Source organism: Marasmius oreades, chromosome 7, assembly GCF_018924745.1.
Source record: "Marasmius oreades isolate 03SP1 chromosome 7, whole genome shotgun sequence".
NCBI lineage: Eukaryota > Fungi > Basidiomycota > Agaricomycetes > Agaricales > Marasmiaceae > Marasmius > Marasmius oreades.
This window is the reverse complement of record NC_057329.1, coordinates 591,795-605,978: the sequence shown is the minus strand read 5'-3', so window position 1 is coordinate 605,978 and position 14,184 is coordinate 591,795. Positions and strand designations below refer to the sequence as shown.

At 46.6% G+C, this 14,184-nt stretch overlaps 2 protein-coding genes across 2 annotated transcripts; one reads left to right on the top strand and one right to left on the bottom strand.

The window, feature by feature from the left end:
* Positions 1–4,621: 4,621 nt before the first annotated feature.
* E1B28_010896 (uncharacterized protein) lies at positions 4,622–10,902 on the bottom strand (the record flags this gene model as incomplete). Its single annotated transcript, XM_043155882.1, has 2 exons — positions 10,450–10,902; positions 4,622–10,384 (listed from the first exon to the last, which is right to left on the bottom strand). The coding sequence occupies exon 2, from the start codon at positions 10,358–10,360 to the stop codon at positions 4,622–4,624; it is 5,739 nt and encodes a 1,912-aa protein (XP_043005664.1). The 5' UTR covers positions 10,361–10,384; positions 10,450–10,902.
* Positions 10,903–11,277: 375 nt separating this feature from the next.
* Positions 11,278–12,391, top strand: E1B28_010895 (uncharacterized protein; the record flags this gene model as incomplete). The annotated part of the gene is made up of 3 exons (XM_043155881.1): positions 11,278–11,533; positions 11,595–11,866; positions 11,918–12,391. The coding sequence occupies 3 exons, from the start codon at positions 11,278–11,280 to the stop codon at positions 12,389–12,391; spliced, it is 1,002 nt and encodes a 333-aa protein (XP_043005663.1).
* Between the last annotated feature and the right edge of the window lie 1,793 nt (positions 12,392–14,184).

Sequence of the window (14,184 nt, the reverse complement as noted above, 5' to 3'; positions counted from 1 at the left end):
TAGGCGGCCACGGAAACAGCCAATTCAGCCCCATCTAATTCTCTGAGTTTATAGGCTTCTCCTCGGGTCCGGCGAATGACTTCAAAAGGCCCAAGATAGCGTGGTTGTTCCTTCATTCCAATGTTTTGATCAGCCTCTGAATTGCGTACTAACACTAACTCGCCAGAATGATATTCCCTAGGAATGAGTCTTTTTGCAAACCGTTTTTCGAAGTGCGATTTGGAAGAGAATCTACTGGCTTTGAGAACTTCAGCTGCTTTAGCGATATCCTGTGGGTGTCGGTGGAGCTGTCTCATCCTTAACGTAAGAAGGTCCTCCGTTGTCATACCAATATAAAATCCTTCAACCAAAAATGTGGCCTCAAATAGATCAAACGGAAGTAAAGGTTCCGTAGCATGGAGCAGATGATATGGAGAAAAACCTGTAGATCGGTGAATTGTAATCCGATCTGCAAACACCGCTTCAGGAAGTCGCTTGGGCCATTGTGATAACCGAGTCTCGCATGCCTTGAGTAGCGCTTCTCTCAACGTAAAATGTCCACGCTCAACTACTCCATTTGCATGTTTGTTGTAGGGTGAAATCCGAACTTGTGGCACTCCTAAGCGCTTCATAAGAGTATCAAATGCCCCTTTGACTTCTGATCCATTGTCAGTCACCACTTGGTGGGGGGTTCCATATCTGCAGTAAATTTGTTCCCAAAAGAATCTTGCCAGACTCTCTGAGTCAATACTGGTTAGAGCTCGGGCTTCACAAACTCCTGAAAGATCATCCCTGGCGGCTGCAATATACCGATATCCTCCTGCAGGTGGCATATACATCACATCAATGTAAATCTTTCCAAACAAAGCAACCGGAATTGACACTGTAGGAGGCTTTTCAAATCTCTTGAGACTTCTAATTTGGCATTCATGACAAGATTTGATATGGTGTTCCACATCGTTTCGTAAATGTGGCCAATAGAATCGACTGCGGAGTAAATTATAAACTGCCTGCACTCCCTTGTGCCCTAAATGATCGTGTGCCAATGTAAGAATTTTAAGGCGCTTTTCAGGGTCTGTGATGACTAGTTGAAGTTGGCCATGTTTATCACGATAGAAAAGTCGATCTCCACGCATGTGATATCGGCGAGCTCGTTTAAGAAACCTCTTCTTATCTGCCACTACAGGAAAGTAAGGTGTCTCAAGAGTCTGCAGGAAATGGCGTACTTGCTGCAGCCATTGTTCCTGTGTTTCCCTGGAAAGCAATACCACTGAGGGAAGTTCAAGTGCATGATACAAAACGCGATGTTTTATGGTGTGAGGAGGACTCTCTTCTGAACTCCAGTTGAATAAAGCCACTCTGTCCAACCATGTGTCATCATCGCTAATAGCGGTCTCTCCTTCAGCTAAAGGTCTTCTTGAAAGGGCATCAGGTCCTTTAAATCTAGTGGCTGGAACATGAACCAGTTCAAAGTCGAACAAAAGGATGCCCTGAATCCAACGATTGATTGCTGCGTTGGGTTGTAAGTCGGGTTCCTTAATCATTCCGCGAATATACTTGGCATCCACTTCTACCCTGAGGCGTTTCACTCCTACTAAATAAATTCTCCAATGTCGAAGGGCTCTGTATAATCCAAACAACTCCAACTTGGGCTGTGAATAGCGGGATTCACTTTCGCTCATGGGAATGGATCCATAACGTGCTGGAATCTTTCTTCCTTGTTCATCCAATTGGGATAAAATCATTCCTGTACCTTCTTTACTTGAGTCCACAGATAGAATGACAGTTCGGTCGCAGTCATAGTCAATGGGTTTCATTGCAGGAGCGGATGATATGGCCTTCTTAATCTGGTCAAAGGCTTTCTGCTGATTTTCTCCCCATTGGAACGGAACGTCCCTGTGATACAATTTAGTAAGAGGCCTGATGATCATGGAATAGTCTCTTATCCAGATCCTTACTGATCCACATAATCCTAAGAATTGGCGAACATGCTTGGAGTCCTCCAGAATGGGCCAACTCAATATTTTATCTGCTCGTCCCTGGTCAGGAATTCGTCCTTGATTGTTGCATCTTTGTCCCAAGATCAGGGCTTCAGGTCTGCACACCTGAGCCTTGTGACCAGAGAATGTAGCTCCAGCGCATTTGACTCGGTGCATGATACGGTGTACATCATTGGCATGTTCCCAAATAAAACGCCGTATTCCTGGATTCTCTGCTAAGCGCTCTGGTTCTCCCTGGCTGTCCAAATATTGACTCTTTGGTCCTTTAATAGCCAAGTCATCAATAAAAATATTGGCCACTTCAGGAAGATCTTCTTGCAAAACAAAGGCCATACACTTTTGAAATTCGGCAGGAGAGTTGGTAAATCCAGTGGGAAGGGAGGTAATTTGGAGTAGTCCCATGGGAGTCATAAAAGCAGTGAGTTCTCTGCTAGATTCATCTATTTTCCGGGCATCAAATCCCCAGAACAGGTCAAACACCGAATAACATTGTCTTCCCGCAAAGCCTTCAATGAAGTCATCAATGATTGGTAGCATTCCTGCATCCCGTACAGTTACTTTGTTCAAGGGCTGGAGATCATGGACTATTCGTAATTTTCCGTTCTTCTTAAGGACACAAAACCACATGGATCGATATGATGATACACTGGGTTCGTATACTCCAGCATCAATCTTGAGTTTCAAGACCTCATTCACCTTGTCCTGAATTCCTGGAGGTATGGGAATGTTGCGATATTGCCAAGGTTGGTGCGGAATGGTCGGAATAACATATGGTGAAAAATATGAGTCTTTGAGAGTTCCCCATTCTATGTCTTCAAAAGCGAAAGCCTCCTGGTTTATGGATACCACCTGTTGGAATAACCTTTCTTCGTCTGGTAACAGAAATCCAGTTGAGTTTAAGTCCAATATTTTAAGGCGTTCATGGTCCAGACGTGAAGTTGGCTGAAATTCTGGTGGATCATATGGTAAGGGTGGTAAGGAAATCAAAGGGTCCTCTGGAATGGTGCGCCGCACTTGACTTTCAGGTGGCATGATAGTGGAAACAGGTCTGACCTTTTGAGCTACACGTTTGTACGCAGTATAGGAGAGGGACGGTTCAGTGGATTCCAGTTCGCCATCAAGAGTAGTGGGGAAAACCACATATTCATCATCTTCCTCCAAGGTAAAACCCTCAACTTTAAGAACTTCTTCAGGTAATCCTTCTACTACATGGTTCCTGTTAGCCCAGTTTAGCTTGATTGTACGGTCAGGAGGAATTTTCTCCGTTTTCTTGGTCAACAGTATCAGCGATTGAGTCAGGACTCCCCAAACTTTGCCCAAATTTTCGGTTTTCTCCAAGTCCAAAATTCCAGGGTTAGTGCGAACTCGTCTAAGTGCGCTTTTCCTTCGTGGAATTCCAATGTAAAGACAGGAAGGTACACCTCTCTCAATTCTTTCTTCCTTCATTTCTTTACCCGTCACCACAAAATATGAAACAAATAATATCATTCCCGATGATAAGCCTAAGACAACAACACAAATAGTAATGACAGTATGGGTAAAGGACTGTAATAGTTGGCTATTCCGAAAGATAGTGTAGTTGGTAAGGAACGTAGTGGTTAGTTCAAGGAAGAATGGGGTGATGGATAATGAAGTAACATTTGAGCATGGGCCAACCAAGTCTGAAATTCTCGCCTTTGTTGTTCTATCAGTATCTCGAACTCTCGGGCACACATTGCCACACGTTCCATTGCTGCCAATCGCCAATGTTGAGTATAGTGGTATACAAAGGTCTCCTGGGCATTGGCAGTACCATGACGATGAAAGCGGGTAGCATTGGGCTGGGGTTGTTGACGATAATTTCGAACCGTTCGAGGTCTGGTAGGCAGGTGAGTAGCAGTGACATGCACCATTGGAGTAGGATAAATAGGGACGGGATCTCGTAACGGAAATGTTCCCCCAGGACAAGGGATATATGTACGTGTCGCACTTCGCTGTACATGCTCTTCCGGGGTAATGTTCAGAAATTCCGCACGAAAAGGGGAGGGGTGTCGATAAATAGGGGGTACAGGTGGTCGTTCCAGGTTCACCACTGGTGGAGGGTGTTCCCGATAGTAACGAGTAGAAGATGCTCGAGTTGTCGCACTTGGCAAGGTCCGAGAGTGTACCTGCTGGTAAGTGTGAGGTGGATAGTGACGAGAATGAATGTTCCGCCCCGGCGGATGAGCCAAGGAGGGTGGAGCTAGTGGAGGGTGATGAGTTGATGAGGGAGGAAGGTGGTTCGGCTCGGATTGTCTGGGAGTAGAACGTGGATAACGAGAGATAGGTGAAGGCGTACGCAAGCGTACGTGGACACCAGAGTTGTGAGTGTGGGGATGTGGAGGAAAATACTGTGGTGGGGGTCCCTGACCAGCATGGGATGTTCCAGCGGCTAGCGCTGTTGGGCTTGGACGACACTTGGTCATGTGGAATGCTGAATGGAAAACGGTACAAAAGGCTGGGGTTGTCTTCCATGAGAACGAGAATCGCGGGGAACAATTTAACACAAACCTTGGGTTACGGTGATGAATAAATTGTTCTGGTTGACCAGCAACCTAAAAAAATCGGAAGACAGAGAGATTTCGGAAATTTGGACAGTGGCGGGTGTGATTCTCGAGGTAGATTTAAAGAACGGCAGCTTTAGAGGACGGGTTAGGTGCAGAAAAAATGTCAGAAGGTGGGTTAAGTAGTGGGGCCAGAGTTCGAGGCAATCGGAAAGGGATTCTGGGGTTGGGTGAGGAATGGTCGAGTTTCGGAGTAGAGGCAGGTAAAGCAACATGGGCGTTGAATGTTCCAACATCCTCCTGGCATGAGAGAGTCTCATTCCAGGTCCTGGAGACTATACCAGGTAAAATGGTCGGGAATTTGGGCATCAAACCTTTCTGGTGCAAGGTGTCCAAGGCCTCCGAGTCTCGGTATTTCATACGGAGTGAAAACTGTACCAACGCCGATATTTCGACATCCTGTAAGTGAATAAAAATCTCCCAGGCAGTAATCAACCAACGGCGTTGCTCGGCGTTCAAAAATCGGTTATCATGGAAGTGTTGGTAACGTTCGAGAGCATTGGGGTAAGTGACGTATGCGAAATAACGGGCACGGAACAAGTGGTCCACCTTTCGGAGCAGGAAATACTCCGTGGTGAAGCGCATGGCCCGATAAAGTTGACGGTCAAGGCTAAGAGCAATCAGCTTTCGGTACTTCCACCTTCCTGCTTCCCCTACAGATATACCTCCAAACTCGTTCTCCTCCAGCCAATTTTCTCGGCTAAACTCCTCTTGTTCCATCAATGGTTGCAATGGTATGGTATGGGACATGAACTGTCTGAACCGGAACCTGTTTGTCAACTGTCGACACACCTCCGAATGTTCGAAATGCTTGGCTACTGCCTGACGGTTGGCCTCACTGGGTGTTTCGCCAGCATCATAGAAGTGTTCGGCTTTTTCTTCAATCATCTGATACTGAAATTCGTCGAAAAGTGCACGATACGCCTGCTGAAGCCTTCCATGACTCTCCCTAGGATGTTCACAGACAATGGCATGGTTCTGGACTTGGAAAATGGATGTGAGTTTGCCGAAATCCACTTCAGGAATTGGATCAAGTTCGATAAAAATCGGACGGCCAACAGCGGGACGCTCAATAAGGCGTTCCAACTCGCCAACAGAGAGTAATGCGCTGGGTAAGATCCGAGTCCTAGGTGTTAACCGGCTGTCAAAGAATGGCGTAGGGATTCCAGTGGTGTTAGCTGGCTTGACTCGAAGACTGGAAGGATCAGCGGCAGGTAAGGCTGGGGGAGTTGGAGCACTAGGATACTGCAGTTCCATGGTGGTGTCAGAACCGCAATTAGAGACCGTAGAAGAGGTAGGGGATGGTGGGCGTATGGTTCGCGATCTAATGGGTAGCTTGGAAGAGGTGTCCGGTACGGCAATGTCCATGTTGGCCTTGCTGTTATCAAGTTCGGCGTCATCGACGTCCATCTTGACCTCGTCAACACCACTTTTGACTTCGTCCACATCAATCAATTCTGGCGGCTCATCCGAGTCCGTCGCTTCTGCCACAATAGCTACGTATACGGATTTTAAATGCCTCGAATGCCCTTCTGATGACAATCGAGACTTACCATTGCACTCCTTCTCCAAGGACGAAGGGTCTACTTGGAACGGTCCCGCAGTCTTGAAGTCTGAAGCCTTGAGACTATGGGTGCCACTCGCTAGCTCCACTCGGGCAACTGCTGGGTCGGTAGGCTGACGTTCCTTGTAAGTGTACACCAAATGTTGGGCGAGTACAGCTTTCAGAGCAATAGGAAGAGGTGCGACATTGGGGTAAAAGCGAACATATGCATGCCCAAGTTGAAAGGAATTGTCTTTCTTCTCGGGGTTGTACAACATAGCGCCGGTGTTCAACAACACCATCTCCTGACGAAATCCACCATTTGCCGTGGGTTCTGCTGCAATGAGATAGGCTTGCGCCGTACTCAAAACAAAAGGACGGGTGTGAATAAGCCCTGTCTGACGGTAGCGACGTGCGGCATCTTCGCAGATGTCACGAATGGCTGCGCTTGTCATAACTTCTCTCAAGGCAGCAACAGTCTTGTCGATCGGGCCTGGATCAACCAAGCCAATAGGAGGTGGAGGAAGTTTCGGTGAAGGGGTAGACTGAGGAATAGGTGGTGGAGGGTGAGTCGGTTGTGGAGGACCAACAGGAAGCTGAGAAGCGAGAGGACCAGCCTCTCCAAAAAGACGTTTAGTCTGGGAGCGAGTACGAGGGGGCATTGAATAAAAAACAGAGTTATGATGAGGGGAGTCCGGAGGTGTCGAACTCGACCCTCTTTTATCTGTTTCATGTTCCGGGCAAAGGACCTCCATTCGTTGGTCAAGCCAAGCGAGCAGAAGTGCACTCGCCGTAAGTACGATTTCCAGCCACACCTGCAGTAACAATTTAAAAGGAGTTGGCGGGCTGTCAGAATCCTTGATTTCGGGGCTCACTGAATGAACCAGGGAGCGTATAGGCGACGGATTGTGTAGATCTTGCGATGTTACGTCGTCGGGAGGTTCCTGTATTGTATTTCTTTCTTCAAGAGTCCTTACTGTGCCGTCATTGTGACCTATTTGATTGATTGGCGACAAAGGGGGAGTCCAGCGAGCTGAACGTAATCGTGGTTGACTGAAAGGTATGTCAAATCTGTCATAAAATGGTTGACGTTGTTGAATTTCACCTTCGCCACTTTGCAATTGCGTTCCATATGTTGCCATTGTGTTTATTTCGTCGTCGTTGTTGTCCTCGGCTTCGGTTTCTGGTAATTCCTCTATCTTAGAGTCCGATCTGCTTTCCCTACAGTCGGGGACGCGTGAGGATACAAAACGAGCAAGGTAAGCCCGAATTGTCGCACCTTTTACCCTTCCAGCAAGTCTGAATTGCGGACGTTGGCCCAAAATGGTTGAAGCAAGCATTTCAAATCGCGGTTCCCAGCTTTCCCTATCCTTGAAGACCAAGTATGTCCCATTACGTCTCTCGTCGATGCTAACCGCATTCTCCCTCAGCCATGGTCGCCCTAACAACATTTCAAAGGGGACCGACTCACCAACGTAGAAGAATCCTACGGTTTGTACCGAACCGCAAAGTAATCTTAGTCCGTCAATTGCTCCACGCAGTACGCCTTCGCCGCCGTTAGCATCGTGCATAATGGTTTGTCGCCCTAAATCTATTGGAAGGCGAATGGCGGCCTCGTATGTTCGACTACTGATCACGTTGATCATTGACCCAGTGTCAATAATCGCCCGGATATGGTTTCCTTCGAATTCCAACAGAATTTCGATGAGTTGTGCGTTGTGAGTGAGGTAGGTAGCCGTGTGAGGTCGTGAATTAACTTGTGCTAGGACCGTTTTGGAGGTTTTCGTTGCCCTGGGGACCTTTACTTTAGTTAATTCATGAAAAATCGAACTTACCTCCTTGGAAACTCCTAACATATCTCCTAATGGCATCTGAATCGTTGTTCCAAGGAGCTGGGAGACGATCTCTCGCGTATCGACGCGTCTGGCGAGGTCAGTCTTGCGTTCACGTCTAATGCGTGTGGGTTCTGGCGAGACTTTCGTGATTTCTGGTGTATTTATCTTGACGCGTTGCTGTGTGGGAGGTCGAGAAGACATATGAGGAATAGTTTTTCCTTGAACCAGAAGCTCGGGTTCAAGGGAAACTGCCCTTCGCTTGGACGGAAGGCGGGCATCGAATGGGAGAGGATGGGAGGGAAGAAAAGAAGGCGGATGGCCATGTGTCAAGTTTTCTGCCGCCGGATTCGGCAAAATTTGCGCTGTCGGCGGCGCCGGTTCCACGGCTGCGGAATTATCGGGTCTAGTGTCCATTTTATTTCGGTCCGGCAGCATATTCGGCGCTTTATTTCCGATCCGTTCTTTTACTTCGGGGATTTTTCCCGAAATCCGTTCTGGTTCATTTCCTTTCACCGTCCCTGCTCTTGGTGACCGTTTATGGACTCCTACAGACTCTTGCCACGTTGGGGTAGTACCATCCGCCCTTCTGGGTGGATGAACTGCCCTTTTGGCTCTTAATTCTCGTGCATCATCTCTCGGACCCTGTTGTACATGGTTTCTGGAGCTCCGGGAAGTTGTTTTAGTACGATCAGCCCCTAAATGAATGTTAGCCTGGGCCAAATTGGTGTCATAAGTAAGTGATGAGTCCTCGTCTTTCGATATTTCCAATAATTCAGATTCAGATTCGCCCCACATTCCACTATAACCATCAGATTCATCCGCCGATTTACCAGAAGACCCGTCCTCGCTTGTTTCAGTTGCTGTTTCATATTCCACCTCGTCCCTGTCATTGGTCTGACTGGATCCTTGTTGGGCATAGAAATTTTGGACGGCGTCAGATATGGTGAGAAGCATTGCCTGGTTTGGGGACGGACTGGTACGTGATTCTTTTTCCCGTATATTCTGCTCAATGGCTTGAATTAAAGTTTCGCCAGGTGAATGACGTCCAAGGTCAGTTCCATCAAAGAGTACATACTTCCGGCGATCTGGACACCACTTAATCTCTTGTTTGGTGATCCGTTCGGTTACTAAGGGACATTCAGTGATTCGATGTTTAGGGTTTCCACATCCAAAACAGGTAAAGGAGGAATTGAGTGGTGGTCGCTGTTCATATGAATTAACCCCCATTCCCCTTCCATCACGGGAAAAATTATTGGGAGGTCTATTGCCTTGCCCTCCTGAATAGGAATTTAGTGGACGGTTGTTGGGTATAAACTGTGGACCAGGAATTTTATTGATACAATTCTTGCTGTGTGGGTCCATAGTGGTGGCCCTGTAATACAATGTCCCATATTCCGGGTGATCCAACTGCATTGAATTTAATCTGGTAATTAGATCCGCAACTTCCGATTGAGGTCCTGAGAACTGTGTTGTCCTAGAAACCTCTGCAGGTGCCATGGGGACTGTTGGTGCGGGGTAAGAATTTTTAATATTCTTTGACTTGGTGCGAGATTTCTTCTTCCTTCTTTCCTTGAACTTCTTCCTCCATTTTTCATAGTCCTCCTCATCAGATTCAGATTCAGATTCAGATTCCGAGTCCTCTCCAGAGTCCTCTTCTTGTTGCTGGGTTCCAAAGGCTCCAGCATCAGGTACCATGGAAACAAATCTGGACCGCTTAAAGAAATGTTCTGCAGCTTCACATACCTCCTCAACTGGATAGGGTTCAGAAACATCCCTGAGAGGTTTCTTGGCATGCAAGGTCAACTCCAAAATTCCTTTCAAACGTTGTGGAATTCCCAACCAAAAATACGTGGCATATATTTGGACAGTCATTCTTCCGGTTTGAACCAATATACCACCTCTTTCTTGAAAACGTCTGACATACTTCAACCATTGGGATAGGTTGTCAATGGGATGAGCTGCCTGTCTCAAAGCCAAAGCCTGAATGTCACTAGGTTGGTATCGGTTCTGAGCGCGGTCAGCATCATACAAGCGAAGAATCTCTTTCTTCAACTTCTTCCAAGATCCTAGCTGGTATGCAGTGAGGGACTGTATGGTTCTTCGGACTTTGGTAGAACAATACTCCAGTATTCCTTCACATTGTTCTCTCTCATCATTAATTCCATACTTCACTAGCAATCTCTCAAAATGCTTAATGAAATCTTCGACCTTGGCATATGATCCTCGAAACTGTGTTGGGGCTTCACGGGAGTAGAGCGGTGGAAGAGCGACAGCATAGACACCGTCAAACATTCTATTGGAAGGATGACTGGAGGGTACATGACTATGTACTGGACCATGAGGGTCTGGGTGGTGAGTAGGAATGGAATAGGGATGAATATTTACAGCTGGAGGCTGTGGGTTCGAAAAATTTGCCGTCATACCAGACGATGGCTGAGGATGAGGCTGATGCATAGTGGATGATGAGGACTGATGAGGTAAAGGAGATGTTAGTTGGGGAGCAGATGTACCTGTCATAGTTGGATGATCGTCGTCAGAGTCCAGCTCTGACCTTGGATGACGTATTTCGGTGAAGGATAACGGTGTTGATGATGATTGAGGTTGGTGTTCAGGTTGATTAACCATCCAGTGGCTAATGAGTAGGCTACTCCAGGCAACCTAAAGAAAGGTGAGACAGCAATGAACAAGTATAATCACAAAAACCCTCCCTCGCGGTGGGCTCCAATGATGACGAGCGATATATGTAACCCCAATGAAGAAGGATACAATGACCGGACGTGAAGGTGCGAGGTCTGGAGGCGTAGGTGTGACTATACCCAACAGTGAATGATGATAAGAGAGGACAGATGATGATCAGCGCTGGTCTGATCAATGAGCAAGCCTAAAGAACCTAAAGAAAAACTAATCAGCAACACAGACGGCAACGACGAACTCACCAGTCAAAGTGTAGGCAGCTGTTCTACTCTTGAGAACACTCCTGACAGCGATGAGGTGCAATTCTTCTTGGTTATACTGAACCAAGGTGGCCAAGACTGAGAGATGAGAAGTAGGGAGGAGAATGAACTATGTTTTGTGGGGAACACCCCTGTTTATATACTACTGGAAGCCTTTGTTTGTACTTATTACTATAAACCAGAACTATGGTCCATGCCAAACAACCAAACGGATACGTGAAAAACCTCCCAAACTTAGTAAGTATGTATAAAAGGAGGCTATGCGGATAGTAACGATACCGTAAAGGAAGTATGGGTCCATGAGTATGGGTCCAAAATATGAGCGCATAAGAGGAAGAAATTAAAAGGGGAATTCAATGGGGTAATCAAATCAGGCCTGACACCATGCGTTGTCCTTCAATCCCTCATACATCTGCAACAGATTTCAAAGAAGCATTTGAGAAGGATTACTGTACCCCACGCCCCGATATTCTTCTACGTATCATGGACATGTACCATATAAACACGGAACACTATAATCGCTCGTTCCCTGTTGTCCAGTCGTCGGGGATGGGCAAATCGCGCCTGATGGATCACTCTGCCACACTTCGGTTCGCGATTCCTTTCAACGTCCATGAAAAGATGGACCCCGGTACAAAGAGTAGGTTCCAACTTCCTCCCCAAAATCCTATCTGTTCTTGTACTTACACCCCTCTTCATAGCTTATCCTCCGTTTGACCACGAAGACCGCGAGTATCTCACAAAAGAATTTGAGCACGAAGTGGATGCCATAACACGACCTCTCGTCTTCTTGCAGGCCCTTTTTAATGAAACGGTCGCCGAACTCCAATCCCAAAAAACAGAAATCACAAAGGGAACGCCACAAGAGATTGCTGGCAAATGGTACAACTGGATGAAGGACGGGTCGACTGTAGATAACGTTGGTCCAAATAGAACCATGCTCTATGACCGAGTGGTAAAAAAGGCGAAAGAGGTGCGTGTACAGTATCAAGACTGTTTCCGTTTTGACTCACAATCTGGTCAGCTGGAAGCGCTACAACCCCCGAAGTACCAGAAGCCTCTCGTACATCGTGCAGAAGCGTTGCGCGTTGCAGCTGAATCACTTGTCAATTTTTTAAAGAAACTCTACAAGACGAGTGTCAAATTTTATGCAATTGTCTACTTTGACGAAGCGCACACTTTGTCTTTGCCGTCGAACAAATCACATCGACGAACCCCTTACTATGCTTTGATGCACGTCCTGAACATGATTCGCAAGACGCCGATCTTCTTTGTTTTCTTGTCCACCAACTCTAGCCTACAAACCTTCACACCGAGTAACTCGGCGTACCCGTCGATTCGAGTTCAAAACGACACCAAACTCATCCCGCCCTTTTTCGAGCTACCATTTGACAACTTTGCTCGAAAGTTTACGTCAGAGGCAAAGGAGGTTGGCAAATTGACGCTGGCAGGAGTGTGCGAGCTCGGACAGATGACTAAATTTGGTCGGCCCATGTAAGTGAGGTGAATGCTACACTGTAATGTGTACTCAACTTGAATGCTAGGTGGTATTCTTATTATCAGAGCCTCCCAAATTCAGCACTTGAAAAGTACAGAACGATTGACCTTGCGGTGGTGAAATTGCGAAGTAGAGATTCTAAAACTGCAGGCCTGGCGGCACTCGATTCCCGCGTTCTCATTCGCTATGATCCTTATCACTCCCTCTCTCGCGATGAACAGACCAAGCTTGTGAAATCGCATATGCGATGCATTTTCAATATACCTGCGGACCGAGAATACGTACGTTCTGCATATCTATCCGAGCCAGTGCTCTCGGAAGCAGCAGGAATTATCCTCAATTCGGGCAGGTCCATTGTCGATAAGGCTCCGCATATACTGTCATTGACCCTGAAGTCGGAAAAACCGGGAATTCAGAAATTTGTACTGTAGCCAAAAATGGACCGATTTTTTTAGACTTTTTAGTATCAGAAATTAAGGAGAAATGTACGATACCCATCCAGAACACTCCTCACAAGGGGGGATGAACTCCTTACTGACTTGTGATGGTTGCACGACGACGGGTCAAATATCGGGCCGAAAATTTAAGCGTGAGAAAATTTTTTAATCAGGAATGCCGCCACTGTGGCACAAGTTCCCGATCAATTCCCTTCATTCTTGGTTAGTTATGATCACTGGATATTTCTCTTGCCCTCACATACCCATAGATACAAATATGACTGACCTATAAGTGCCCAAGGCCATGATTCTGCAGAGCACTCCGATTTTTTCAGTCATTTTGACCCTAGGTTGTGGCAATTACTCCAGGTACAGCATGGCATGCTGAGGGCCAGGCTCTTGGCACTGTCAATTACATCCATTGGGCTACCCAAATCTTTGGTCCTTGAATTTTTGCAATTTTTTTTGGGTGTACAGGGTGTATGCTTGCAAATATCCGAGATTTTTGTGTTTTACACCCATAAACTGTACAAGAAGACTAGCAAACACCTCTGGCAGGGATCAGATGATTCCTGAATTTTTACTTCTAGTCCAAGCAATGAATTAGGATTGATTCTGGCACCTCCAGCACCCTCTGTTCATGGGAAAAACAACCTAAATGAGGAAAAACTGATAAATTTAGGGTTTTTTCCCCACAAGTACAGCCTCTGTACATGACATGTGTAGTAGAAGCATCTGAAATGAATATATATTCATGAGAAAAGTCCCAGGACCTGATGGAACCATTATACTGTCTCTAAGTAGACCTGCGTGGGAAAGACTTCCAATTTCCCCCCAACTACACTATGCCTCGTAAGAAAGGGCAGAGGAAAAAAGCAAAAACTACTACCAGTACTTCCGCAACCCCAGATTCTTCACCACATACAACCCCACCCCATTCTCCTACTCCATCTGAGTCCCCCTCTCCAGATTCTCTTCCTAAACCTTCTGATCCAGCTGTTGATCAGCTTGAGGTTGGATACCTTCTTCTGTTACTTGAAACCGCGGAAGCAACTCCAGAAGACAGAATTCAATATGCACTTGCAGCTTTAGACCGGTCCAAGCAGGAAGCAGTGGCTGAGGCAGAGAGACTGAAGCAGGCAGTACGTAAATCTAAACTGAGTGTTAATGCTGCGTGAGTCCTGCTTGCAATCTCTGTGTCCAAAGCTCATTAGTACTCTAGATCAAAGCGGTTTGGTGTTCCCTCTTCCACACTTTATGACCGAGTCAGTGGAAAACACAAGAACCGACAAGAAGCTCATACTCAGGAGATGATTCTCAACCGCGAGCAGGAGTCCATATTGGTAGAGTGGCTGA